Here is a 27,489-nt window from a genome sequence, read left to right on the forward strand (position 1 = left end):
CTTCGTTGGATGTGCATTTTAATTACACTCACTATACACTTGTATAGGCCTATTTTCTAACTACCACTTGAGCATCAAGTTGAACAGGAGGTTTTAAATTAATCCACTAATCCCATGCTGTTTTTAATTGCAGTGGCTGACAGGTCAATGGCATTGACTCTATACACAATTTGAATTTACTTTTGTTTGTTTTTTTAACGAGAGGAGGCGTTGGCGGGTTAAATCATATTTTGTGTTCACTATTTAAAACAAATCTGATGTGTTTCTAAGGGCAAGCAACTATTTCAGTAAACTCCCAAATGTAGTTTTGTGTTTACATCTAAAAAGAATATATAGCAAATAGTGGATGGAAGCCTTTACCATACAGTACAGGCACAAACTCCACTGTTGGTTGTTTTCATAAACAAAAACAAAACAAAGGAAACCTCACTGTAAACTGTGAGTACCCCAACATTTAATGTTTTTCACTGAATGTCTTCCTCTGCTGCAAAGTGTAAAAAATATAGATTTCACAGTCCCAGTCCTGCTGCAAGCTGATGTGAATAGAAAAGGCTGTGAGGCTGCAGACTAGTCTCAAGGCAGAGGAGGGGAACATATTTAATTTAACATTTAAGCTCACCTCAGCAGACATAAAGGCACCTCAGAGACAAAAACAAACCAATTTTATAACCAAAATTAAAAACATGGCACATATAAATGGGTCCATATGGAAATAGAGGAAAGTCTTTCTCTGCTTCTTTAGCTCAAAATAAAATGGTTAGATAAAAACTCATTAATATTATTAGTTCAGTGTGAAGGTCAAAGCCATCACTGTTGATTCAAAAGAGCCTAGAAGAACACACCTTTAAACCCTTTAAACACAATAAAAACAAAGAGTTCGCTTAAATAAGTGGATTAAAGAGAGATTATTGTGTGCATGGAACCAACTAAATATATATTTGTATAGCAGTCTATAGTGGTATATACCTCCATAATGGTGTTGCCTGGAGTCTGGACTAATGGCTAAAACAGCACAGCTGTTCTCCCACAGGAAACATTTTAACACCCCATGGGCATACTCAGTCTTTACAGGGGCCAATCACACGGCGCCCTAACCAGAGATGCGCCGCGCAGTCTGAGCGCACTGATCTCAACTCTGGCTGCTGGACAACTCCGGAGCTGCGACGTAACCAGAAGCAAGTCCAAATGCGACACAACGCGCACTTTGAGGCTGTAGTGTGACTGGAACTGACTGGTGATCAGCTGCAGAGAAACTTTTTGGATAAATGTTACTCGTCCAACAGAGATCAATAAAACCGGGATCCGTAAAAATAAATGGGACATCACAAATCGCGAGAACTTGATTCCCTCCAGTTTAGCCAACTTTGTGCGGTAGCCCATCCGATCTGCCTCGGTCCGTGCAGAGCAGGAGGCTGGATGTGGCAGGAGACGGGTCACTGAGCTGTAGAGCCGGGTGCGAGTTTCCCCAGACCCCAACTCTCCAATGTCACCGGACAGGATGATGATCATCGGACTCCTGCTCAACGTCTTATCCCATGGTGAGCATTGCATTTCTTATTTCTAACAGCTGGCATCTCTGTTATTGAATCAGCCACCTTTTAAACTGTAGGCTATCATACATTTAGTCTGTTGAATCTGGTAGTGTGGGGCTCCAAAGGTGTCTTTCAGTAGCCAGAACTTGAATAATAATGCACATATGAATTCCAGTTGTTTCAACCATTCATGAATATGATGATGACTATAAAAATGGATTGTTATTAAGCCCTCTGCCCAGATCCAACAAATTGTAGTCTGATTTTGTTCCAGTATATTTTATTTAGATTCCCCAGGCTCCCCAGAAATGAACTTTAAGCGCTAAGTTTTTGAAAACACTTTGACAGTTCTGATATAGAACATGTGGCTCAAAACAAAGGAGGGAAATAAAGAATGACTGCACGTTTAATAATAAGACAGAGATTTACTATTCCAGGTTTCAGTGAAACTTTGTAAAAGGACCTTAAAGTCAAAATATTAAAAAGGTCCATAAAACCAGGTTTATTGTAGCAGACACCTTTTACATCTGGATGACATCATAGGTCTGCTATCTACCTTGGCCACGTTCCAAAAATCCCATATATTGATTACCCTGTCTCCAGATCATGGAAATATCACACATGCAGTTAAATTAAATTATGTACTCCTTTACATTAAAAGCATTTGGCTGCCACATCTGTGATTCATCGACATTTTACACAAGTTGTGCATTAGAAGTTGAAAGGATGAGAGATTTAAAGTTAAAATTCATAACTGCACTGTGTCAGTTTGTAGTATCACTGATTTAAAAAGGCTTTGTCTTGCTGGTCATTAAAGGGAAACGTGGTGAAATTTGACATTACAGTTGATGCATTTGGAATCTGCTGCTACCACAAAATGAGTTATAATTATTAAAGTCAATCATGTGGCTGAGGCTGGATAATACATCTCCCAGTGGAGCATAACGCTTGTTGATCTGTGGTTATTGATTATCTGCTATCTATGTCATTTTTAATCACAAGTGTTATTCAGTGCTCAAGATCAGACATATCTTTTCATTATTTGATTGTGGTTGTCTGCAGGTCGTATCCTAATCCATAGTTAATATTGAACAGATGAAACACAACACATCCGTGCTGTTCACTGCGGAAATGCAATGTAAATACTATAATTGTTGGGATTATTTCATTAGTGCAGGAAATGCATGCTTCACTGCATCCAGCACAATTCAGATACTATCAGGGGAGGCTGCCCATTAGAGATTAGTATCATAAAAGGATACATGTTCTCTTGTGAATGTCAAACCTCTCAGGCACCCAGTTTATTATGTGTCAAACCACCTGGCCGGCACTTATGGGGAATCACACCCAGAAAAGCAGGTATCTTTAAGCACTATTTAATGGAGATCTGAGTCATTAGAGAGGCAAATTAGACAGAGTGTTGTGATGTTGATTTATACTCTTATACCTGATTGCAAAGTCATTGATGACATTTCAATTTGGTTAATTGACATCATTTAGTAAAGGTGAAATCTTGGCAGAACTCAGTAGAGTAGTCAGGTTGTTTTTTAGACAAATCTGTTGGATAGATCTGTTATTTTCTACTTTGTGTTCAGTCTGAATGACTTTCTTTCTAGGTCCACAGTTATCATATATATAGCCCATGAGAACTGTATTTCATTTCAAACAATATTATTTTTACCTTGTTATATATCGCTTATTGCCTTGACCTCCGTGATCCAAACAATGGCCCTCAGTTGGACCCTTAGAGGTAACAGCCTTCCCAAAATGTCTGTCACCACTGACGCTCCACTGAGCTCTGCTCTCATTAATGTGTCGTCACAACATTGAAACATCCAAAAAGAAAGAGGATATTTGCACCTGCTTGTAAAGATCACGTATTCTCTATCAACTAAGAAAAACCCACAGCTGCTGCATGACGTCACACTTTGACATCAAGAAAACATAAAAAGCATCCTGAGCTTATAAAACATATTTTATAAACTGTCATTTCCCCGAGTTGTGTTTCACTGATTTGACCCTAAAACTCAGATGACATTCCACTTTTTCTATCCCTCTCATTTTCTATTGTTGAAATGCATTGATGCATTCATCTGTATCTTTTTCCAAATTAATACCAATGTAATGGTTACAAATTATGCATGAGATCAGCGTACAGTACCTTTTTCAGATAAATCAATGGGCAGCAGGCTATTGTTGAATCTTATTAAACCCGACGTTGACCCTTTGCTGCTCTGTTATCACCCCTGGTGATAGAGTGCTGCTATTTTTGGTGCTTCATTTAGTGGACGCCATTGAGCCGTGCCACCGTTGTCATAGATTTATTAGAGCTAATTTTCCGGCTGTGTTAAATTAAACAGGTCTACATTGAGTTAATATTCACACGCTCGAGCTGTTTTTCCTTTAAGGGTTTGACTTTTTGATGTATGCACTGTGTAGGGGTCTGAGCGCCCTCATGCACACGTTTTCCAATCCTTTGCCTCTTTATCTTTCCCACCGTGCCGAGGACTCTTCCCTCTTTCTGCTGAGGCATTGTCTTTATGCACCCTGTGCCTGTAATTCAGTTTTCGTTTAGGACGACAGCACACAGAAATTAAATTGGCAACGTGCCCATTGGACATTACTTAGATACAAAAATAACATGGAATACTCTTTCTGAATAAGCAATTATTTCACCTATGTGATCTTTTACTTATAAATAAAAATTGAGGGTAACTTCAACATCAAAATGTGGGTTTGTGAATGACACCTGAAATCTACTCACTCTCATGAATGTGAATTAAAGTGTTATTGCCTCCTATGCTTTCTTTGGCATCTTGATGGCACCAACAAAACACCACAGCAGGATGGAAACTGTACATAGGTGTGTCGCTGTAATGCAGAACAATTATTTTGGACTGCACCAGGTAGCAGGAGGCAGGAGCCTGAAATATTCACACAGCTCCACACACCCTAACTGGCTGATGCAAGTATGTACTTTACCTGAAGTACAGAAGGGAGGTGTTTTCCTGCGTGATGTGGCTGCACGATGGAGCACCTCATTAGACGAGGCCTCCATGTACTGAATACACTTGGCATCAGTCGATTCAGAAGATAAAACACTGAGTTTTGCACGCACTTGGAGAGTTGTCTAGACAATACGCTGTAAGAACCTACACGTGTTAAAAGCACCTAAAGTACAGGCATAATCAAGTTATTCTTATTTTCTCAGCTCTCAGTCATCACACTCTGCTCTAGCCAACGACCTGTCTGTCATGTGGCAGAGTTTTTCCCTTTTAGTTGAACTGTCCCTATCTTTATGCCATTATAATGAGGACTGTCACATACTGGATCAGGGATTGGACCCAAATGCAGACAGTTGAGGAGGCGGCAGGATGAACTCAGTGGTTTATTATTGAGATATTCTTACACAGTCCAAATAAAGCAGGCAGGCAGGTTACACGCAACAAAACATCAGATTGCAACGATGACAAACTGACAGATAAAACTTAGGATCCAGGTCAGTGTGTGGAGCTGGATTTAATCAGAAGGAAGAGGAGGAAGGTGGAGCAGAGGAGGGAGGAGGGGACAGGTGTGTAGATGGGTGTGGGTCTCGTGATTGGGAATAGAGGGAAAGTATCATCTGTTGGACGGATGAAAAATGACAATGATTGGCCCTTGGCGATGATATATACAAATGGGTTTGTGATTGTCGTTTTCCTTAGAAGAGACCACATAAAAGCACCCAACCTTGAGTGACCTTGAGTTGTGATGGGCTTGCTTATTGTTATTTTAGTCACATCAAGTTTTTCTTTCCAATTTCTTTATCCTAGGTAAAGTATATATATGTCCTCTGTCATTACGCTGCATTATGTTACACGCTTGCCAGGTTTATTGCCATCACTATTTATGAAGACGACAGACAAGGCATCATTTTAAGCCGATTAACTGAAATTGTAGCTTTTTGTGAAATCAGGGTAGTGAAATCAAGTTGTCTTTTGAAGTGGACTTTCTGTTTGTGCTGCCGGTCCTGATGGAAAGAAAGCCGTAGGAGCCTCTGGTGGAAAGATGTTGGATAGACATAAAGTGAGGAGAAAACGGCATAAATGAAATCTGGCATGTGCAGCATCATGGAGGCATTGAGAAGAAATGAAAGTAACAGACTCAAAGAAAGAAAGTGGAGGGTTCAGGAAAACATGTCTGACTAAAGGACAGGTTGGAAGGGTAACATAAAAAATGTCTTCCTACAATAGTTTCCTGTAAAATGTAATCAGCGATCTAATCTGAATTAATTCTAGTTTAATTACTTAAGTATATTATGCAAGCCAACTGAACAATGTAACCTTAGAAAAGAAGAAACCAAGGTATTCAAATGTGTCCTCAGCTCAGGGATTTTTTATTCATGGAAGCCTGCCTTTCATTAAGCATATTCAAGCAGTAGCCTATACACCAACAATGAAACACATGAGGACATTCTACAGTTTAAAGGAAAAACACATAAAATCTGAGTTGACAGAATAGGCTTCATTTGAGTTTAATACATACAGAAAAGCTCACACACACTATTTTGTGAACATATAGGTTCATCTACTGAATACAAAAATGAACAAATGGACCAAAGAAAGCGAAAACTATAAAGCAGATTCAGGCAGTAAAGTATTAGCCTACAGAACAGTACAGTTTACAAAGAAGAAATACAATCTAATCCTACTAGAAATCACCAATTTATAAAAATGTAACAATGTTTTTTATTACCTCTTTTTTATGTAGCTGTAAGGGAAAGTACTGTTAAACAAACTGTCTCCTGATAACGGTACTCCAAAGCCTGCTTAGTGGTAATTACAAACACACAAATTTGCACATATTTTTACGTAATTTTGAAACCCACAATGCAGAACACATAAAAAAAAATTCATCTTGATTTGGTATCAAGAAAATACATTCTGAAAAATGAAACGGAACTCATACTGTGTCTTTAAACAGAGCTGCTCCACCGAGGTGCCCAGGGCAGTGCCTGAAGTTATCTCATAACAAAGAGAGAAATGTGCAAACTGCTAAGATTATGTTTAACGTTAATAGAAAGTCTAATGTTGCAAGACAGTGAACTGATTGGTTGGAAAGGGCCAAATTTAGAGCTCAGCAGAAATAACTCAGTAAGGGCGCACACAGGTTTAAATAAGCACAAAAAAGAATCAGTCAAGAAGAAACTCATCTGTCCACGGCTACACAAATAGAGAGGAAGTCTAGTTCATTACACATCATATCTGATATAATAAAAAATCAGGAAACTGAAATGTCTCTTTACCTTTTATATACAATTGATGTTCTCTATAAGCAGTGCAGAGATCCGTGTTTTTAATCTAACTTTAATTATTGGAAGGTAATGGGGTCAGCCATTTTGAGTTTCGTCTTTTGTTTATTTTTAGACTTGGACCTAATATACTAGTTTCTGTTGCAAACGTTTGCAAAGACCCCCCCTTTTCTTTTGCCATCTGCTCTGTCCAACTTTTAATAAATATATATACTTTTGAATGAATGAAGTAGCTTAAATTAAAATTTAAATCAGTCGTGTTGGCAGGAACACCATTGTTTTGACAAACAAACATGTGCTCTATTGTCCGGTAGCTTACTCGTTCCCAGTATGGTCTTGTGAGGTCAATTAGCTTCACATTAGCACTCCATTTGCTGCACAGCTGCATATTGGGAACATTCATATAGTATTTATACATGCATTTACAATAAACCAGGATTAAGCATTAAAGGGGCCCTATGCTTTTTGGGGTTTACCCTTTCCTCCATTGGACTCCTTTGTTTACTTCTGTAACATAGTGACCTCACTACGTAACACTCGTGCTTCTATTGGCTATTGATATGCTAAGGACATCTCTAAGCGGTTGACTAATCGCAACAGAGCCGGCCAGCTAACCAATCAGAGCAGACTGGGCTCTGGTTTCAGACAGAGGGTGAAAAGAGGTGCTGCAGCACAGGCAGTACGAGACAAACAAAGCGCTTTTTGAACATTAAAGCATGGAGACATGTCACAGTGGAGACAGAACATACTGATATGAACCTGAACATAAGCAGAATAGGGCCCCTTTAAAGCTAAACTGTATCTTTTTGATCAATTAGTTGTAAGATCTATGAAATGTTAGGATACACTGTACTATAAACTTGGCCAAACAGCTTGTTTTCTTTCACTGAAGTCTGACGAGATCTTAAAGTAGTACATTTAGTCGCAAATGACCTGAACTATTAATTGGTTGAACAAATGTTTGCTGATTCATTTTCAGTGTGATTGATTTTCTGACTGATTACTGAAGCTGCATTTTGAGGGGAAAACTGACAGGTATAAACATTCTTTACTGGTACCATATTTCACTTAAGTCCATATATGTGGCTTTATAAGAAGTGTGCATGTGAATACACTCATGCATAGTTCACTCAGTAATGCCACTGGTTTGACTGTAATTCAGTTGAGTGTGTGTAACAGAAGTAGTAACAAGTAACACGTTTCTGTAGTCTCACTTTAGCTTTGTCTTGACGCCTTTCTACCATTTCCTCCTCCAAGCTTAAGACTTATTTCCAAAATGTCCCTCCTGACACGATCCCTGTGAACACATTTCACATCAGAATCACACCCCGGTCTCCTCTCAAGTCAAATTATTGCCCGACAATCTGGATGCTCTACTACCCATCCCACGCATTTGAAACCAACGGAAGAGAAATTTCACCAAACAAGTTTATACATGAATATCTGTCTGTGTGTGTGTGTGTGTGTGTGTGTGTGTGTGTGTGTGTGTGTGTGTGTGTGTGTGTGTGTGTGTGTGTGTGTGTGTGTGTGTGTGTGTGTGGTTTGTCATTTATGGCATTAACCTTCATCAGCTTTGCCTCACCAGTTCTATTAATCACCTCAGTGAGAAATCAATAGGGTGTACCATTATGGTTCACATATCAAATTAATTCATCTCGCTTCTCGCTATTTTTCTTTTTTCCTTAAAACACACTGACAAATCCCTCAACCTAGACTTTCACTTTGGGGATGTGTTGCATCTCAAACAGCAACATGTGATCACACTGCTTCTCTATCATCATGATGTCAAATCATTTTTTTTAAATGAATATGTACGGAGCCCTAATGGGACATAAAAAATAAATTGAAAAAGACATAGAGAGGAAGAAATAACGGGTTAGTATCTCGTGCGCACGAGAAACTAACCCGTTATCCTGACTTTATTTTCTAATTTTTTTTAGAAAGTTACCGGTGCGCAAAGGAGGAAGTGGAGCACACACTCCTTTTGGAACATTAGATGTGGCACTGTTTATGTTGCTAATGCTGTTGGGTGAGATTCCCGGGCTGATTTTTATTCCCAGTCCGCTCATCATGCCCCTTGGTGACCGGACATCTCCTTCATAAAACTAATAAAAGGGGGAGTAACCGGGCAGTTTGATGTGTGTAGAGGTGTGTGTGTGTGTGTGTGTGTGTGTGTGTGTGTGTGTGTGTGTGTGTGTCTCTCCCCCCGTCGACGCTCACGAAACAGAGGGCCTCATCATCTAACTTTGCGTCGGGCCTCAAGTCGGCCAGGGACGGCCCTGCACACACCCCTGGCAGAAATGTCCTTAAAATGAAGTCTGAGTACGAAATATATCTCAAATAATGTATGCACTTTCATTTCCCCACGTAAACATAACAGTCTGCAATGAAATGGTTGTCTCCTGTGCGCTCCACTTCCTCCTTGGCGCACCGGTAACTTTCTCAACAAAAAAAAAAGTTCAGGATAACAGGGTTGAGTAATCTCGTTGCGGCACGAGAGGATAACAGGTTTCTCGTGCGCACGAGAAACCTGTTATCCTGACTTTTTTTTTTCATGACCCCTTAGGGGCTCACTAAATATGACCCGTCTACTACACAAGATTAAATGGAGGTACTGTGTACTTTATAAAGGTTTTTGTTATCTGTGATGGGCGTGAATGTGTGCGTGCGTGCGTGCGTGCGTGCGTGCGTGTGTGCGTGCGTGTGCACAAATCAAAGCTCTCGGAAGCTAAATTTGCTGATAGTCTCTCTTTATCATTGTTAAGCCAGGGGGAGCAAACAGTGAGAATGAATAATGAATTCTCTGCCCAAACAGGAGATTACACGAAGGCTGTTTAAAGTGCAGCTAAACATGGCTGAATTTAATACTTTAGAATAATAATCAAAGTATCACGATCCATAGATAGGCAGGTAATCCTCACCTTTACACACCTTTGGGAATATGTGACTGTGAGTTATTGCTTTTTGTGTCACTAGTGTTTTTTCCTTTTCAAACCCCTGGAGTCGATGCAGTCGTCTTGTCAGGTTTCCTGCAGCGGCGCTGAAGCGGAGCCTCGGTTTATGATATGTCTAATGCCAAAGTGGGACATGGACCTCATGTGGAGCCTGAGATTGCAAAACATGCAGCTGCAGAATTGGATTACAGCCGCGCTTTGTGCCGCCAGTCAGCAGGAGCTTAATCGAAGTGTGTGACCAATCTAACACAATGCCGTGTGTGTGCGTGTGTTTGATGTATATGGTAATGTTCCGAAGCACAAGTCCATATGAGGATAAAATAGGTACAGATATTTGATAACAGGAGAGTTCAAACACTCCTCCATTCATTTGTAGTTTCACAACATATTCTTAAATGCTTGCCAGTCAGTTTCTTTTGTGCAGTTAAAAAGTGACAAGATACAGCAAATTAGAAAGATAAAACAGCCAAGCCATTTTCCTTTTCTACAATGCATAAAGTGTCATTTGCGGGGACAATTATGTGTCACATTTGAGAACATTAGTTTCTTGAAATGCTCTCATCTCCCTCAGGCTGCCTTCTGGCCTTCCTGCATTGTGTTGCACATGGAGCAACAATCATTAATATGAAATGTTTTTAGACTGAACACTGTCAATCAGAACACTCTTAATCACTGTGGACCAGCATGGCTGTGATTCTCCTGAAAAATGTATTCCTTTAGAGGGAATGTATTTGATGATAAGCAACACATTTTTTCTCAATGACCCCTTGTAAAACTTAATGGGTTGAATTGTTTTAAATACACATACAATCAACACAATTCTACAATATCTTCAATTGGAGTATTTTTTTTACGTGAAGCAGACTTTTTGTGATAACTTTAAAGGGGTCCTACTATGCTTTTGGGGGTTTTAACTTCCCTGTAGTGTGTTGTATAGGTTTTTGTGCATGTACATGGTCCAGCAAAGTTTAAAATCATGCCAGAAGGAGTTTCTGTCCCACACACTCCCCCCCTGACCCGATCTCAAAATAGACGCCAGGCACCATATTGGAAACCAGTTGGTTTTGTGTAAGCTGTGCTGGATAAAGGGCTCTTTAGCATAACATGGGGAGAAAGTGTCTGACATGTTCTAAGTGAAGCGGCCCCCTGCTGCAAAATGTTTGGCCCCCCGCTGTTCAAGTGTCCTTAACAATAATAACAGCAGTGCTTTAACATCCATGAGAACATATGACTTAATGTGTCACATGTTAAATACCTAGACACCACACTAGTGTTTTGAAATCTTTAAATACATTTTAACTATCTATTTTTTAAATGCTGCCAGCACTTGACAGGTTCTTAGAGTAATTATTGCATGTTTACTTCTTTCCAGATGGCTATGGGATTTGGATGTAATCCAGTATGGTGAAAGTAAATAAACTCCACACTTGCTTGAGGAAGGTTTATTATTTTTAGCCAACATTTTATTTTTGAAATATGAAAAGATACTTTTTTGGCAATGCTCCCTTGTTAGAGGTTCAAATCTTTGCAGAAGATCCAAGAAGCTTCCAAGACTTGAGAGTTGGCTTTTGGACGGCTTCATTTTTTAATCCCGGAAACTAACAAATTCCCTACCTCCCTTTTGGGTCGTACTTTTATTTTTCAACTAGCTTGTGAATGCAAAGGTGTTGGGCAGCGTACCCTCAAATCTTGGATGGCCTTTTTTCTAAGAAGCACTGAACAGATAAAACAAAAAAATCAAAACATTCTCATTCAGCAGCTCTTATTTGTCGCACCAAAACTAACATCATTTTAACATAGTTGCAGAGCAGGGAGGAAGGACAGCAGGTTTTGGCATCATTGATTTATAAAAGGTCTTTTGATTTATAATAAATGTTGATGTGAGGTGACTGGCAGCTCATGCAGGTTATTTAGTACGAATGTTGAGACACTGTGAGGCAAAGATATGGTACATAAGCAAAAAGTGAAGACTGTGTAGATAAATCATTATGTGTTAACTAGGAGCCCCAACAGAAGGAAGAAGAAACAGTTAATTATCATAATTAACCATAATAACATAGTCCATAGTGTTGTTAAATTATCCAAGAGACACTGAGGACTCGCCCACGTTGGCACTTACACTTGTGTGCTTTCATTTTAATCCTCCTTGTTGGACATTATAGTAACTTGCAGTGCGGTGGAGAGCAATTCCTTAGCTCTGGTGTACTGTAATCACAGCCTAATTAGCTTAAAGAGTCCGACTGGATTATGACTATAAACCAAAGCCTTTGCACATACACAAATTCACATATTGGTGATAATGTTGGCAGCCAGTACTGACACTATCAACCCCTCCTCCAGGTAGTCAGAGAGGGCAAAAATACACCCATCCTTTACTCAAGTAGGAGTATAGATACTCGTGTTTAAAAATACTCTGGTAAAAGTAGAAGTACTGACTAAACTTCTTTACTCAAGTATAAGTAAAGGAGTATGGGCTTTGAAATGTACTTAAAAAGTACCCATAACTAGCAGCTGTTTTAAAGAGTACCTGACCTCCCTTTATATTAATAGAACAATAATTTTATTGTTAGCTAATGAATGTTTCGATGCTGAACAACGGCAACATGACAACGTTTTCATTGGTCCCTCTTCTTTAGAGAAGACCAGGAAGTGATGGATACACGGATCGTGTTCAAATCAATAGGCACACAATGACTCTAGATAATAATGATCACGCCACCAAACACAGATTAAAACCAAATTAACAAACCTGTTTTGAAAATGTAAGAAGTAAAAGTAAAAAGTCGTCAGAAAAATAAGTAGGCTGCTGGAGTAAAGTACTGATAGGCAAGGCAAGGCAAGTTTCTCTATATAGCACCTTTCAGCACACAGCAATTCAAAGTGCTTTACAAAACAAAATAAAAGACATTTAAGAAGAAATACAGCAGAAACACATTATAAAATGGCATTTAGCAACAGGCATTAAAAAGCAAGGTTAATAAAATAAACACAACAGGTATAGAATATATGAATAAAAGCCACACTGCAGTGTGGATATAATCAAAAGCAGCGGCAAAAAGATACGTTTTCAGTCTGGATTGAAAGTAGTAAGAGTTGCAGCGGACCTGCAGGATTCAGGGAGTTTGTTCCAGATGGTCGGGGCATAATAGCTAAACGCTGCTTCTCCATCTTTAGTTCTTACTCTTGGAACAGAGACCCGTCCCAGAAGACCTGAGACTCCTGGATGGTTCATAGTTTTGCAGGAGATCGTTAATATAATTTGGTCCTAAACCATTCAGGGTTGATACCAGAAATATGTACTTAACAAAGTATTTGTATTGCACTACTTCCCACCTCTGCAGGTAGTGCCCCAGTGTCTGCCTCCTCAGACTGTGTGGTGGCGGAGCAGCGCTGCGTCCAGGAGCCGTCCTGCATAGGGCTCTATCGGCTGCTGGAGTACTGCGCGGCGGAGGAGGCCGTGTCTCCTCTCGGCTCGGACGCCCGACTCGAGTGCCTGGAGGCCCAGAACTCTTTGCAGCGTTACCGCCCGCTGCAGGTTTGCAAGTGTCAGCGCGGCTCTCGCAGGGAGGAGCACTGCCTCAAGGTCTACTGGACGGCCAGATTTGCAGGTGGGTTCAGCATTGGTATCTACTGTTGGGGAAATATGTTTCCTAGGCCCATAACTTTGACCCAGTTTATCAGTTTGCACAATGAGCACCTGCAACCTTGGGTGCTGTGCGCTCAGTGTGTTGTCTCCCTGTTCCTGCCTGTTGGCGTCAGCTGATAGAGGTGTTATGGTTTTATCTTGTTATGCACAATGTTGATTCTTCTCTCAGAACTAGCTAAATACATGGGTCTGGGGTAGAGATCTTCAGAATTGGTTTGGCAACGGCTGTGTCAACTCGTGGCACAGCACATGTCTTTTGAATTCTCCGGCCGAAGCTCCGAATAAACCATCAGTGTTTGCCATCAAATTCCTGCTCTCCCCCGTGTCTCTCTGAGTCCTGTCTCCATTGCTTCAGAAGTTTCCATCATGTGTTTGAAATCTCCATTGCATAGTCCATGTGATAAATACTCTGTACTGTTGTTTCAGCTTATGAGGAGTATGAAGTGTCTCCATATGTAGAACTGCAGTTGAATCTGGTGAAACACTTAGAGATGACACGTATGGCCTCCATCATGGCAGGTACTGCTCTGGTCACAAATCATAAAAGTTCTGCATGCTGCATGTTATGGTTTTTATTTCCCAATAAACGTTTTTTCCCCCCCTCCAGCTTCTTCTCTTTCTGTGGATGGCCAGAACCAGTGTCTGAAGGCAGCGCAGGACTGTGGCCTGTATGAGAAATGTGGCTCCCTTCGGTCAGAGTATGTCGTGGCCTGCACCAAGCGAGCGACAGTCACAGACGAAAGCTGCAACCGGCAGAAATGCCACAAAGCCCTGCGGCGCTTCCTGGAGCGCGTGCCCGAGGAGTACAGCTTCGCTCTGCTCTTCTGCCCCTGCTCGGACACTCTGTGCGGGGAGAGGCGGAGGAAGACCATCGTCCCGTCGTGTTCCTACGAGGAGAACGGGAGAGGGGAGGAACGAGTGGGAAAGCCCAACTGCCTGAGCCTGCAGAACTACTGCTCCAGAGACGAGCTGTGTAGGTGAGACGGCTGATTGGGGGCAACGACACACAAGTGCCCTTAATGAGGGTTTCAGCATGGGACCACACAGGAAATTAAGATTTAACAAAGTGTCCTACAAAGCACCGAGGTATACTGTCAGACCATTTACCATAAATTACAATGAACTACTCTAGTAACTCAAAACGTCAGTATTAAAAGCCTTTTGTTGAGTTTTTTAGTACAGTTGTTGCATTTGTAGGCAGTGTTTTGATAAATGGGTCCCAGTTTGATTTGTAACTCACAAAGGGAAGTTAAACCACCAAATGTTTTCATGAACAATTGTTGAATCACTAGAAGAACTATCACCAGAGCCCAAATTCCCATTTTTTTGGTTTTCTTTATCCGGACCAACAGTCATAATCAACAATATTCAGATTACTGAGAAAAAGCAGCAAAGTCTTAGTTTGAAGAAATTGGAACAATCAAATAAGTTTAAAGAAAGACTTAAATTATTAATCAGTTATCAAGATAGTGTTGAATGTGTTAATTGACTGAAGTTTTAGCTCCAACCCTCTACTCTGACAGCATATGCACATAGAACCAGATACAATTTAGTGCTTGCAACTATAAAAAACACATCTTGTTTTCACGCTTTATTCAACATATAGCAGTAATAGTGTAAGATATGGTTGTTCAACAGCAAATGCAGGAACGATAATCACCTTAGCAGATGTTTAATAAAAAGTTTGTTGCCTGCCTTTGGTCAGTGGCCAAGTAAACAAAACAATAACATCAAATATGTCCTTAAAATAACAAACTGTCTGGAGTAAGCCTGTGAGTTTATTTACTTGCATACATTCGGGTATTTACTTCTTTCTCTGCTCAGGGATAAAGGTCTGTAAAAATAATGACTACATTTGTTTGTTTTTTTACACTTTCATCACTGATCGGAGGGAAATATGAACAGTTTTTGAATCTGTGGTCCCACTATAACTCGAAAAATATTCGATGATGTATGGATAGGGGCAGTTTGCTTTTAGTGTCCCAGAATGCATAGCTATGCCCCTAATCATTTGTATGATTATAATGGCATTAGTGACTCTAATTTCACTCTGCTTAAAAATGCATAGGTCTTTCTTACACTAATACCGGTCTAATCTGTGTAAATGTTACAGAGGTTATTAATGAAAATGGTAGAGTTCCAGTAAATTGAAACTGAGAAGGTCACACAAAATCCCTCCTCTGTAGTATTATTCACACATTTCAAATAAGAAAAGAGAGCAGCCTTGACTTTAGCTGACATGAGCGTCTTCTTTTCCACCTGTGTGGCTATCATGTGTTTCTTCTGGAAATCGTAGGAAAAGCAAAGGAGAAACTCAATGTTAGCTCAAGTTATAAAGTATTTTATATCTGCTACAAATGACAAGATGTTTTAAACGTGTGTGCATGTTTATTAGAATAATTGTTAACCAAATCTACTTGTAAAATATATACAGTAGCTTGAAACCTCTGAGACGAAGTGTTGTCCTCACCCTCAGTACCAGTGGCTTAAACAATCGAATTAACTGACATTTGTATTTCAGAGAAGAGTAGTAGGTTGTGTATTTGTAAACCAACACATTGTTTTAATGTCTCAGCACAGCTATCCATGTCTCTGTTTTGTGTTTTGCTCATATTGTTGCTTATGCTGTGTTTGTTTTTGTTGCTAGACCCCAAATCCCGAATTGTCTAAACACTTTAAAATGCACACTCTGCTTCCCTTTGCTGACGGATGAAACTGTTTTCTCTTCTGTGTGTGTGTGTGTGTGTGTGTGTGTGTGTGTGTGTGTGTGTGTGTGTGTGTGTTGTAGTGTGTGTGTGTGTGTGTGTGTGTGTGTGTGTGTGTGTGTGTGTGTGTGTGTGTGTGTGTGTGTGTGTGTGTGTGTGTGTGTGTGTGTGTGTGTGTGTGTGTGTGTGTGTGTGTTTCAGATCCCGCTTCGCTGATTTCCAACACAACTGCCAGCCCTCCCCTCTGTCTGCTTCTGGCTGCGTGCGAGAAAGCAGAGCCATGTGCTTGAAGGCCTACGCTGGACTCATAGGTGAGATGGAGGAAAAATAAATTAAAGAGGTTTTTGTAAAAAAGCCTTATCCGTGATGTTTGGCTTACATCATTTTCACTTGGTTGCACAAGGAATCTAAAGGAGTACAGCTGCACAAAGCCAACCATCAGCGCTACAAAAGGATATTTTAATAATAATCCACCTCTATATTGTATTTAAAACTGTATATTAAAATAATAATCTTGCAGGCATGCAATTTTCCACATTAAGAGCTTGACAAGTCTTTACACTCTTAAATTGTTGTTAGAGTGCATCTCACCTACCATGAAGATGTGTGCTGAGAATTTCAATCTTCTGCCAAAAGAAAATATTTCGGGAAGAGTTTATAAAGTCGCAGCTGCAATATGACTTTTGTGTTCTTTCTAAAACCAGGCACCATCATGACTCCTAACTATGTGAACAACAGCAGCACAGAGGTGTCCCAGTGGTGCTCGTGTGACGGCAGCGGGAACGAGTGGCAGGGCTGTCAGCGCATCATGCACATGTTCAGCGGCAACTTGTGTCTACGTGAGTCGAATGTTATTATTTTACAGCATGCAGTACAAAATACCTGCAGGATTGACAAAGACAAAAAGCCTTATAACCTATTAAAGATGATTTGAAATCACATGTAAGTAATAGTCATGTGTTGTAAACATATAGAAACTTACCAACGTTTGTAGTAGAAGAATGGACATGTGATAGTTCTTGCAACTTTATCTAGTGATTTGAGTCATAAATGTTTAAAGGGACCCTTTATGATAATCTGTAGGTTCATATTTGTATTTTGTTCCTCTACTGTGACATGTCCCCATGCTTTAATGTTCAAAAAGCTCTTTATTTTCTCGTACTGCCTGTGCTGCAGCACCTCTTTTCACCCTCTGTCTGAAACCAGAGCCCAGTCTGCTCTGATTGGTTAGTTAGCCTGAGCTATTGTGATTGGTCAACCGCTTAGAAATGTCACGCCCCTCAGTCTATCATGTACAATGTGTTGGAGCGCTAGTCAATTTAAGTGTGATTGTTACATAGTGATGTCATTATGCTACGGAAGTAAACAAAGGAGTCCAATTGATGGGGAGGAGTAGGAGTATATTTATATACAGTATATATCTATATAACACACTACAGGAAATGGAAAACACCATAAAGCGTTTTTTCTGCGTCTAGATAACAACAAAGGAACAGTTGACTTTGAGCTGTCAAACCTGAGAATAACTAACTTGATCTCTCGAGATGCTGCTCAAACTAAGCGGTTTTTAATGTGAATTAATGCAGAATTCAGACGAGGTGGGTCATAATTGATGATTGAGAGGGTAAACCATTGAACCGTTATGTTTTCTTATAAATAAGTAAGCAGCAAGAGACACTCTTTGGTTGGTTGCCAAATGTGCATGACATTTCTCCAAGTTCTGTGGAGTCAATGAATTACAGCGATAAACACAAAGAGGCTTCTTGTTGAATTGTTGCCAAACTAGTAGTAATTGAAAAAGGCATCAAAACACCCCATATAAGAATCACTTTTTAAAATATTAAACTAACCATTGCTGTAGAATGCGCTTACATTAACAACAATTAGTATGCACCGTGTAACACTATGGACTGCAGAGTTGGGTTTATTTAATCGAAATGTCCCATTTAGAGGTGGAGGAAGTACTCAGAGTCAGATCCTTTACTTAATGAAAAGTAGAAATAATACCATCCATAATTCAATAGAAGTAAAAGACCTGAATTGGAAAAAGCACAAAACGACCCCTTTAAATAAATGCAGTACAATAAAAAGTACCATGTTGCCATCCAAAATGTAATTGAGTCAAATATGTATCATATAATGTATATCAAAACTTAAGTAAAATAGTAAAAGTACATTGTTACACTCCTCCACTGACTTCTGTATAAACAACCATTGGTGAAGGAGTGGCTGTAAAATAGAGAGCGAACTCGGATAAATTATTCAGTGTATTATTAGATTTGTCCGTTCGGTCCAGTGACATTATTTTATCGCGTGTGCTGGGAGCCAAAAGGAAGTCAGAGGTCTCCGATGCACTGGAATACTCTATAGTGTGCATGATATAAAAGTCTGTTTGCTTATCTGCACATAGTGAGCAACTGTATAATGGAAATTGGTTTGGCGCCCTCTTTGAACTCACTATCAGTTGTCCTCACGTTTATGAACATGAAAACTCAAAAGATCCCCACAGGTGTTACAATTCACCTTCAGGGGACGTGGGTGCACCAAAAGGCCTGTCACAATAAGTACAATATAGATTTATCTAAAAATATATGGACGTGACCTCAATCATTTTGATCGACTTAAGTTTAAAGCAAAAAAAGAGAGAAACGCTGTTGTTGTCACTTTGTAATTGAGGTCTTCCCCATTGAGCAACTGGATTGGCAGATTATTGCCTGTCACCAATTTGAAGGTAAGCCACACAATAGTTAATAAATCAGCTTGGACCACATAACAATATTACAATCCTGCGATCTAAGCCACAATGTGGTTTATCCAACCTATTCAAATGTCGCCCAATCATGCACAGTACTTACATATATCCCCTAACTGTGCTTTTTTAAAGCCACTGATAATACTCTGATGATGCTTCAAGGATGAATAACCATGTGAACCTATTGAAGATGTCCCCCGCTGATTGTGTTTCAGGCAACGCCATCAGCTCCATGGGAATCTCCGCACTTCCTCCTGTGGAAAACACTCCGGTGCCAGCGTCTCCGCCCCCCCCTCGCGTCTACCAGGAAAAGGTCCATGTCGGTGTTAACACTCTCCCTGAATTCAACAGTGTAAGCACCTCCTCTCTCGGTCTCACCATATGTGTTAGAAACAGTAGACAGTGTATCAGGAGGTAACACCAAAGTATCGGGGGGGACCAAGCAGCTCCTCCACCCTCCTGTACTCCGCCTCTCATTGTGGCTGAGGATTAGCCGTAGGTGTTTGCAGTATTAGACTCAACCTTTACGGTTAATATTCATGTATGCATATCCATCTGCTGCATAGTCCCCATTCATTCTTCTATACCGGCCGTGCCACTGCTGGGCTGCAGAGAAAAACTCCAGTTAATTTAAAGATGATGCATTTGAGTTTTGTAGTTAAAAAGGTAGAGATGCGTTGAGCTACAAAGTGAATTCCTCCTGAAATGAATCACAACTTATAATATTTAAGGAAAACCTCAAACTCAATTGCCCTTAGACAAATAGTGGCTATAAATCGAACATCATTGAGAAACAACAAGTGCTCTTCTTTACTTTTAACGACAGTGCCAAAAAAAAAACAAAGTCTGCAAGAATTGCCATCTCTCCCTCTGCCTCTCTAAGGCCCCGGCCACATGAGGACGCATACGGCTAAACGCATAGGATTAACGCAAACGCAATCGCAAAAAAACTTCCGTCCACCGGTCCACACGCAATGTTCACCGGATAGTGTCTGTCCACACGAGGCAGCTCCGTTTAGCTCCAACCGCTGGAGAAGCTGCAGTACATACGCAGGAGCTTGTACGTGGCGCTGTAACTTCCTCCACAAAAGCAGCGAAGAAGCATGGTTGTCATGGTTGCCCTTCTGTTTATTCTCCGCGGTGGGGGCCGAGGGAACCGGGCAGAGTTTTTCGCCAGTCAACGTGTGTTAAAGTTTAAATCTTCCGGACAAAATTATATAAAAGTGCCGGTCAAAGGTCTTCTTTGTTATTTATTGAGCTTTAAAACAAATGAATAACAAATCTATATAATGTAATAATAAAGTCGTCGTTGGACCCCCCCAGAGCGTTGTGTATGCCGTGCTATCCACCTTGGGACCCGTTATCGTTTCCGCAGTTGTTTACTGTCACATTCAGTCGTCCTCGTGTGGCCGAACGGTCTATATGACACTAAACAGTAACGCAAACGACCGTTTTCGTCCTCGTGTGGCCGGGGCCTAAAGCTGCTGTCCTGCTGCTTTCCGCCTCACAACCATCACCATCCCAGCATCCGCCTGTGGGCTCCGGGGGAAAGTTATTGAAAGAAAGATTAGGCCGAAGACGCCTAGACGCCAAACCTAACAAAAACAGCTGCATATAGAATCACTCTTTCCTCTGCTTTTACAGATGGAGGACAGCGAGGAAGAGGATCAGCAGCAGGAGGAGGAAAGCGAGGAATTCAACGTAATCCCTCCGTACTCTGAGAAGGACTCCAACACTGAATCTGGGGCCAGAGGCAGCACACGAGGAGCCGCCGGCCGGGCACTACCCTTCCTCACATTACTGCTGCTGCCTACTCTCATCCTGGACGGGGCCTGTTGGAGCTACTGAAGCCTCTCTCATTCTCCGCTCTTATTTCACACGCACTACCGCTTTCAAATCCATCGCAGAATGAGCCACAGAGGAAACATTTCTTCTTCTTCCTTTTTTTGAAATACCCTGCCTTTAGTTTATTATTCTGTTTCTCCTATCACTGCCTCCTCAAGAGCTGAAAGATATCTGTAGTCCCGCAGTATCTCTCCTATGAAACACAGCGGAAAAACGTGAGCAGATAAATGAGTGCATGGGTGGATTTAGAAATGCTGTCTGGGCAAATACTCTATCTAGAGCCTGCTTCACACTCAAAGTACATCCTCTCTTTTTAAAAAGAAGCACATCGCCCAAGGCAACATCCACTATACACACTCACAAAAACCATAACCAGTCCACTCCGCTGCAACCAGGCTGGAGCACGGCTTTTTATTTCTATTTCGTGAATCATGTGACATCCATTTCTCTGTGGTCCCCTTCGGATCTTCCTCTCCCGGCTCCATACGCTGGCTGAGTAACACAATCCACTTTAAAACAAGCTAATCAGAAACTTCTCCGCACTTAAACTGCTCCATTGGAGAAGAATATGGTTTTGAAATGTGCTGTTTTTTTTTCTCACATTTGTGTATGACACATCTTTATGTCTCCTGCTCCCTTTGTGCGGAGAAAAGCAGAGTGCAACAGTGGTCCTTTTGTGTAAATGCCACTTAGTGTTATTCCTACCAGGGTGAGAGACTGAGGATCCAACCATACGCAAAAGTAATGAGATCAAATTATATTGTTGGAATGACGAGCAAGAGAAAAGCAACACGAGCAATTACAGCACAATTCAAATTGCTCAGCATGCGGGGGAAAGTCTGGAGTAAGGCTCAAGGGTGGAAATAGCCAATTTACTTCTGTCAGACCCCCTCTCTTTTTCTTGTCCTGAGGAGGTGTGTTTTTAGTGCTTCTTGCCCGTAATGTGCTCTGGATGTTTTGAGAGCGAGATGCGGAGAGACGGATGGACACAGGAGACTCTAAAGCCTCCTGGCTGCTCCCATCGTTGAGCAGAACATTGAGCCATTCTCTCTTCCTGAAATAGCTTCTGCTGATGTTAATGATTTTCTTTCTCTTATGGCTCATTTTCTTGTGAAATTACGCAGCTGCAAGGGATGTAGGTAAAGTGAAGTATGGAGAAGTCTTTGTGGAGGGGTAAACTCGTCTAATTTAAGGATGAGTTCACAAGAAGTTACCTGAGCTCCGCAATGGAAATGTTCTCTCATGATAGAAATATCTATACCATCAACACGGGAGATTTCTAAAGACATATCATTGAGAAAAAAAACATTGTTGAGTGCTTGAATATTATTTCATCGCGCCTCAACTACTGGACTTGTTTATACAATGACTTGTTGACATGAGGACTGAACTTAAAGTATGAAGGCAGAAAAGTATGAAGTGTCTGTATGATCTATGCTTTTGCAAATGCAGATCCATGACCAATTCAAACTTGGTTTTGAATTTCCAGAAGTCAAAGTAAATGGAAGCTTTGAGTTTGGGAGACCTGTGGTGGCTGTTGCACACTTTGGGCCAACATGACATCATGCAGACTTTATTAAGAGTTTGGCTGCAGGAAGCTAAGCAGTGGAGGAGGGAAAGGTCAGTTAACAAAGCTCTGAAGTGTGACTGCAAGCTTAGTGGGTTCAAAAAACAATTTGGACAGAATATTTTAAAGCTAGTGCGCATACTGTATATGAAATAGACATTATAGAAGAGGCATGTTGATGGATGAAAATGATAAACACACTTTACCCATCACTGTAACAACGCAGTGTCAATGATGCTTAAAATGAACGGCATTGAGAAACACGTGTCAATAATATCATCCAGTGAGCTCTGGCCTTAATGACTGAATGTGAGTTTACATGTATTTTCACATTTCAGTAGGTTTGTTAATATTTGTAAACTACACTTGCATTAAACATGGCTTGTTTTTTTTTGATGAGTTGAAGAGTTTAAAAGAAAAGAAAGCTTATTCTTCATCCATCAATTTAAATTCTTTAAGAAAATATGTGAATATTCCCTAAATTTGACTGTTTTTAGATTGTATCTTGAGAATACAGTTTAGAGACGCTGTACAGTACTATGTTCTACATGCTAACCTTCTTTAAAAGACATATCAAACATGCCAAATAACTCTGACTGTAATGTGTAATAACTGTAATTTTTGTGACATAGCAGAACAGTGTGCCGTTTCGGTAAAAAGAAGAATAAAATTCACATTTCCACGTCTGTCAGGTAAAGAAATTGGCTTTTAATGATCAATCATTGACTGTTTTGTGTGAACATCTAACATGTTGATATTTATGTTAAGTGTAATGTTAATTTCAGTGCAAATTGGTGAGTTAATGACCTATGTACATTTTTGGAAATACATGTTGAAATATACAGCTTCGCTACCATTTAGACATTCATTTTCTTTCATTAAAATCCACATGCCCCATGCATAATGACACCAGTGTGGCAGAAACAGTGGAGTACTTTGAGAATTGTTATGGAAACTGGCATCAGCCTTTGCTTTAATTATAAAAAAATGCAGCATGAGGACACTGGGCCTTTGTTTTTAATTTCCAAATCCAGCCAACTGTCTACAAAGTTAAGTTCTGCTTTATTTATCCCCGAGGAGGAATTATCTTCTGCATGTTATCCGTCCGTACTATTCAGGAGCAGCGGGAGAAAGTAAAAAGGAGAAAAACATATCTGTGGTTTGCATTTTTTAGCCCGTTCACTTCTAATATTCTGCCCTACTGTGTGCCTCTATGCGTAGATCCACAGATAGCTCACTGCTTCAAGAGAGTCAGAAACTGGAGCGCAGATGAAAGCTCTTAACTGTTGTTTTTTGTCAAAATGAAATGACAGTAGAAATTACTGAGTGCTATTTAAAGGACATCACACATCCAAAGACATTCAATTATGTAAATGAGGGCTTAAAAAGATATTGCCATCATCTACCACATTGAAATGATATGTAAATAGTTCTACTTAAATTGTAAATGTCTTGTAAATAATGCACATAAAATTCAGCCGCTTAAAAACAGTAATAGAAACAGTACTGGCATAAATGCAGCAGGAAAGCTATCAAATAGCTATTACACTAGAGAACACAATAGATGCACAGATAGTTAAACAAAGGCAGTGTTCACATTTAAATAAACAATGTTTTTAAATGCAACATTACTAAACACATTGTGTGATCATTGTGTACTCATATAATGAAGTGTTTGGTGTAAATACAACTCAAGGGGAAGCTTTCCGAGGCTCAAGTAGAGGAAGTTGAGGATAAGGTGGCTAGAGCTGCTAGCTGACCACATGGGATGCTACCATAGGCTGTATCTATAAAGTATGCTGCTAATGCATTATTTCCTGATCTCTGAACTATGGGTCACATGACCAAAGCATCCAATTAAAACAATGGCAGAAAGTAAACAGGAGAACAATGATTTTGTGTGAGTTTTGCTAATTCAGGGTGAAGACATAAAGTCGCTCCCAACTTTTTTAACACCATGCCTCCTGTTTATAGCAGATTTATTATATAATATATTGGCCTTGTCTTGAGATTGAAACATTTGAGGGTATTATGAAGAGAAAATCGATCAGGAAATAAGGTTCACAGAGATTAGTAAAATTGTTGGATTTTGATTAAAGGTGGGGTTTTGGAGAAACCAGCTCGAGTGCGCTAGAATTTGAAAATACACAGCTGGAAAAAATCTGCCACTTCCTTACAGAGCCCCTCCTCCAACACACACGAACGTGCACATGACCAATGAGGGCACGAGATACGTTTGTGCACAGATGGAAGGCTGACAGGCAGGTAGGTCATCCAGTTATTTTAGCCGGGCCGACTAAAATGATTGGTTGTGCTTTTTACAGTACTACGGCTTCCACAGATGATATGTTTTTATGGATTTTTTGTCAAAGCACTTAAGATATTCATTGCTATCGGGATGTTAACAGCATTCCATGGAATATAACAAAAAGTGTATCTCGAGCCGGTTTCTCAGAAACCGGCTCGAGATACACTTTTTGTTATATTCCATGGAATGCTGTTAACATCCCGATAGCAATGAATATCTTAAGTGCTTTGACAAAAAATCCATANGTGTTTTGTTAGCAATTCTTTGATAGCAATTCTATCGATCGAAGTGGAGTCGAAAGAGATGAGTTTTCAGTCTCTCCGAAATAATCCAATGTTGTGTTAGATGATGAAAGCCTGCAGGCACCAGACCAGGTCACACTGTTTCCCTTTCATTGCTCAATTTATAAATGTATTTTCACTCTAAAAAAACATGCTTAAATGTTGTCCTTCTGCACGGTCAGTTAGTTGAGAGACCTTTTCTTATTTCATTGATGTCTGTCTGTAAGAGGATTTGTTCTTCGGCACTAAAGAGTTGTTGCTCCCTCATTGGCTGCAGGCTGGAGAGCAGAATTCAATCTGAATGTTTCGAAGACTGTCAAATCTAAAAGAGAGAGACTTGAATAACAGTTGCTGTAGTGTTTGCTATATCTCTTAACCCATGAAGGTCCTGTTTAATAGAAAAATCCCCAACACAACATGTGTACTATATACAATTAAGATACAATCATCCAAAGTACTTTTGTCACTGAAGTTTGGATATACATCATCTGTTAATCTTCCCCTATGTGATGACATTCTAGGAGCAACCAACTGGAAACACAAGGAGTTCACTAAAGAGCTTCGAATTGATGTCGACACTGAAGATTTATTGGAAGATACCGTCGGGGAATTGACACAGACATTTGCTGAGAGACCGTAGAGACCAACTCTGAAGTTAACTTCCCCTCCCCCCGACACTTAACACCTCCTAAGAGCATAATCAACATTAGAAAGCTGCAGGTCCTGTCCCTGGTGGGGTCAAACTGTCCTGTTATTGTCAGAAGAAGAGGTGGTTGTATGGTCAAATCTAAGACACAGCTGTGGTTGAAGACTCATACCAGAGGAAACAGCTCTCCAAAGGCCTGTGCTGGGAGAGAGAGGGGAGTCAGAGGAGGCTAGAACGATCAGGACATAAAATGAAGGACAGTGGTGCAGGAATGAGCCCTAAAACCCAGAAATGACTCAGTATTTTACTACGTCTGGTCTCGAAGTCAGTGTTTTTTTTACTCCTGAAATACACAAGCAAAGACATTTTGTTCTATGACACAAAACACCCCAATCGTGAATATCCAAAGCTTTTTTTTTGGTAATAAAAAAGACCTACACTTAAACAACATCACTGCACCACTCTGCAGTCCCAAACACAACATTATAAAATCAGTAAAAACCCTAAAATACCTAAAGGACATCATAAAACATTCACACTGTTACCATCTGGAGAGTTGCGTTTCTTTTTTGTACCTTATAGACAGAACTCTAGGGAAGCAAGCATTAGCATTCTCCCCAAAACCTGTCCAGCTGTCTGTTATTAAGCCTTATGATGCCCTCAGACTCCTTCATTAGACCACCATAGCATTTCACAGTTGAGCTGCTTTTGTGTCTGCTTGTGTAGAAAACTATCCCCCTTTTATTGATCAACTTGTCCACATAGCAATTGGGTTAAGATATGTTGTTGATCCACCAGATGATGTCTTTAAGACGTGTTCTTTTGTCGATTCTTTATGTAAATATTATTTATGTTACATGCCTGTGTGGAACTAATTCTTAGGAAAAAACAAGAACAGCGACAACATTAGAACCTGAAGAGAAACTAAGTGTGTGATCTGATAAGACTGAGCAGTTTTTGCTGCACTTATTAACATATTAATAAGAAAATCTAATTTACCTCAGTGCTTGATGATTCAGGGTTCATGCCTGAGTTCATATTAACACATCCCGTATACTGAAGAAAAGTACTGTATGTTGACACAGGATTATCTGCAAATGAGTGCACTGATTGTACTTAATTAATAACCACATTAACATAACTGCTTATCTTTATATATTATAAGGACGCTGCTGGGATATTAGGCAGCTGAAGAGCCTCCTGGGGCGGAGCACTGGCTCAGTTCTGATTACTGTCCCCTCACAGAAAGAAGTCCCCAGTTTCAACCCAAAAAGAGCTGCACAGTGAGAGCATTTCTCCTCCGTCTCTGCTCATTTTTCCTCAACGCCCCAATTTTTAAATGGACCGGCTATTCCTGCTGTTGCCCTTCAAAGCATATTAACAGGTCTAAGAATAAGAAAATCATGTGTACTCTACAATTGTTCTAAATACTTAGATTTTTCAATATAGTTTAGGGCTTTTTGGTATATTTGCTGTTCCAGAAAACTGTTGGTTTCCATTCATTTCAGTAGAGTTTGGAATTAAATTAGCATGGCAGTGTAACCGCATTAATTACAATAGCTAAAGATAACAAGAAATAGAATGATTTGTCACTGTAAACAAAACAAAAAATGCTCAGATATAAAGTCTCCTAGTTAGACTTCAAGGACAAAACATCTTTGCTTCAAGGTTTATCTGCTTGCCCCACATCTGAATGTCTCATCCATTGGGAGAAACTATTAAATGTTGCAATGGTGTTGAATAGGTTTGAATTCATAATTTGACCTTCAATTGAAAAAAAACTAATCTGAATTTGCAAATCATATTTTGATTATTTCGGGGAATTTCTTAATTAACAAATGTCAGTTCCTCAAAATGACTCCAGTATTTATTGGTTTTCTCAATTAAAGGTGGGGTAGGTAAGTTTGAGAAACCGGCTCGAGATACACTTTTTGTTATTATTCCATGGAATGCTCTTAACATC

At 40.1% G+C, this 27,489-nt stretch overlaps 1 protein-coding gene across 1 annotated transcript; it reads left to right on the plus strand.

Moving 5' to 3' along the window:
* Positions 1 to 1,068: 1,068 nt before the first annotated feature.
* gfra3 (GDNF family receptor alpha 3) lies at positions 1,069 to 22,977 on the plus strand. Its single transcript, XM_010766973.1, has 8 exons — positions 1,069 to 1,538; positions 13,118 to 13,384; positions 13,849 to 13,941; positions 14,030 to 14,399; positions 16,329 to 16,438; positions 16,832 to 16,966; positions 19,095 to 19,231; positions 20,524 to 22,977. Exons 1-8 carry the CDS (start codon positions 1,484 to 1,486, stop codon positions 20,725 to 20,727), a joined length of 1,371 nt encoding a protein of 456 aa, XP_010765275.1. The 5' UTR covers positions 1,069 to 1,483; the 3' UTR covers positions 20,728 to 22,977.
* The last annotated feature ends 4,512 nt before the right edge of the window (positions 22,978 to 27,489 follow it).

This window comes from Notothenia coriiceps, unplaced genomic scaffold, assembly GCF_000735185.1.
Source record: "Notothenia coriiceps isolate Sejong01 unplaced genomic scaffold, NC01 NC01_scaffold00004047, whole genome shotgun sequence".
NCBI lineage: Eukaryota > Metazoa > Chordata > Actinopteri > Perciformes > Nototheniidae > Notothenia > Notothenia coriiceps.

Bases quoted from the DNA above. Each gene is read 5' to 3' on its own strand.
- gfra3 (XM_010766973.1), top strand. From the start codon at position 1,484: ATGTCACCGGACAGGATGATGATCATCGGACTCCTGCTCAACGTCTTA. The intron at 14,400-16,328 runs GTGAGACGGCTG...TGTGTGTTTCAG, and splicing joins TCCAGAGACGAGCTGTGTAG to ATCCCGCTTCGCTGATTTCC. The intron at 16,439-16,831 runs GTGAGATGGAGG...TTCTAAAACCAG, and splicing joins GGCCTACGCTGGACTCATAG to GCACCATCATGACTCCTAAC.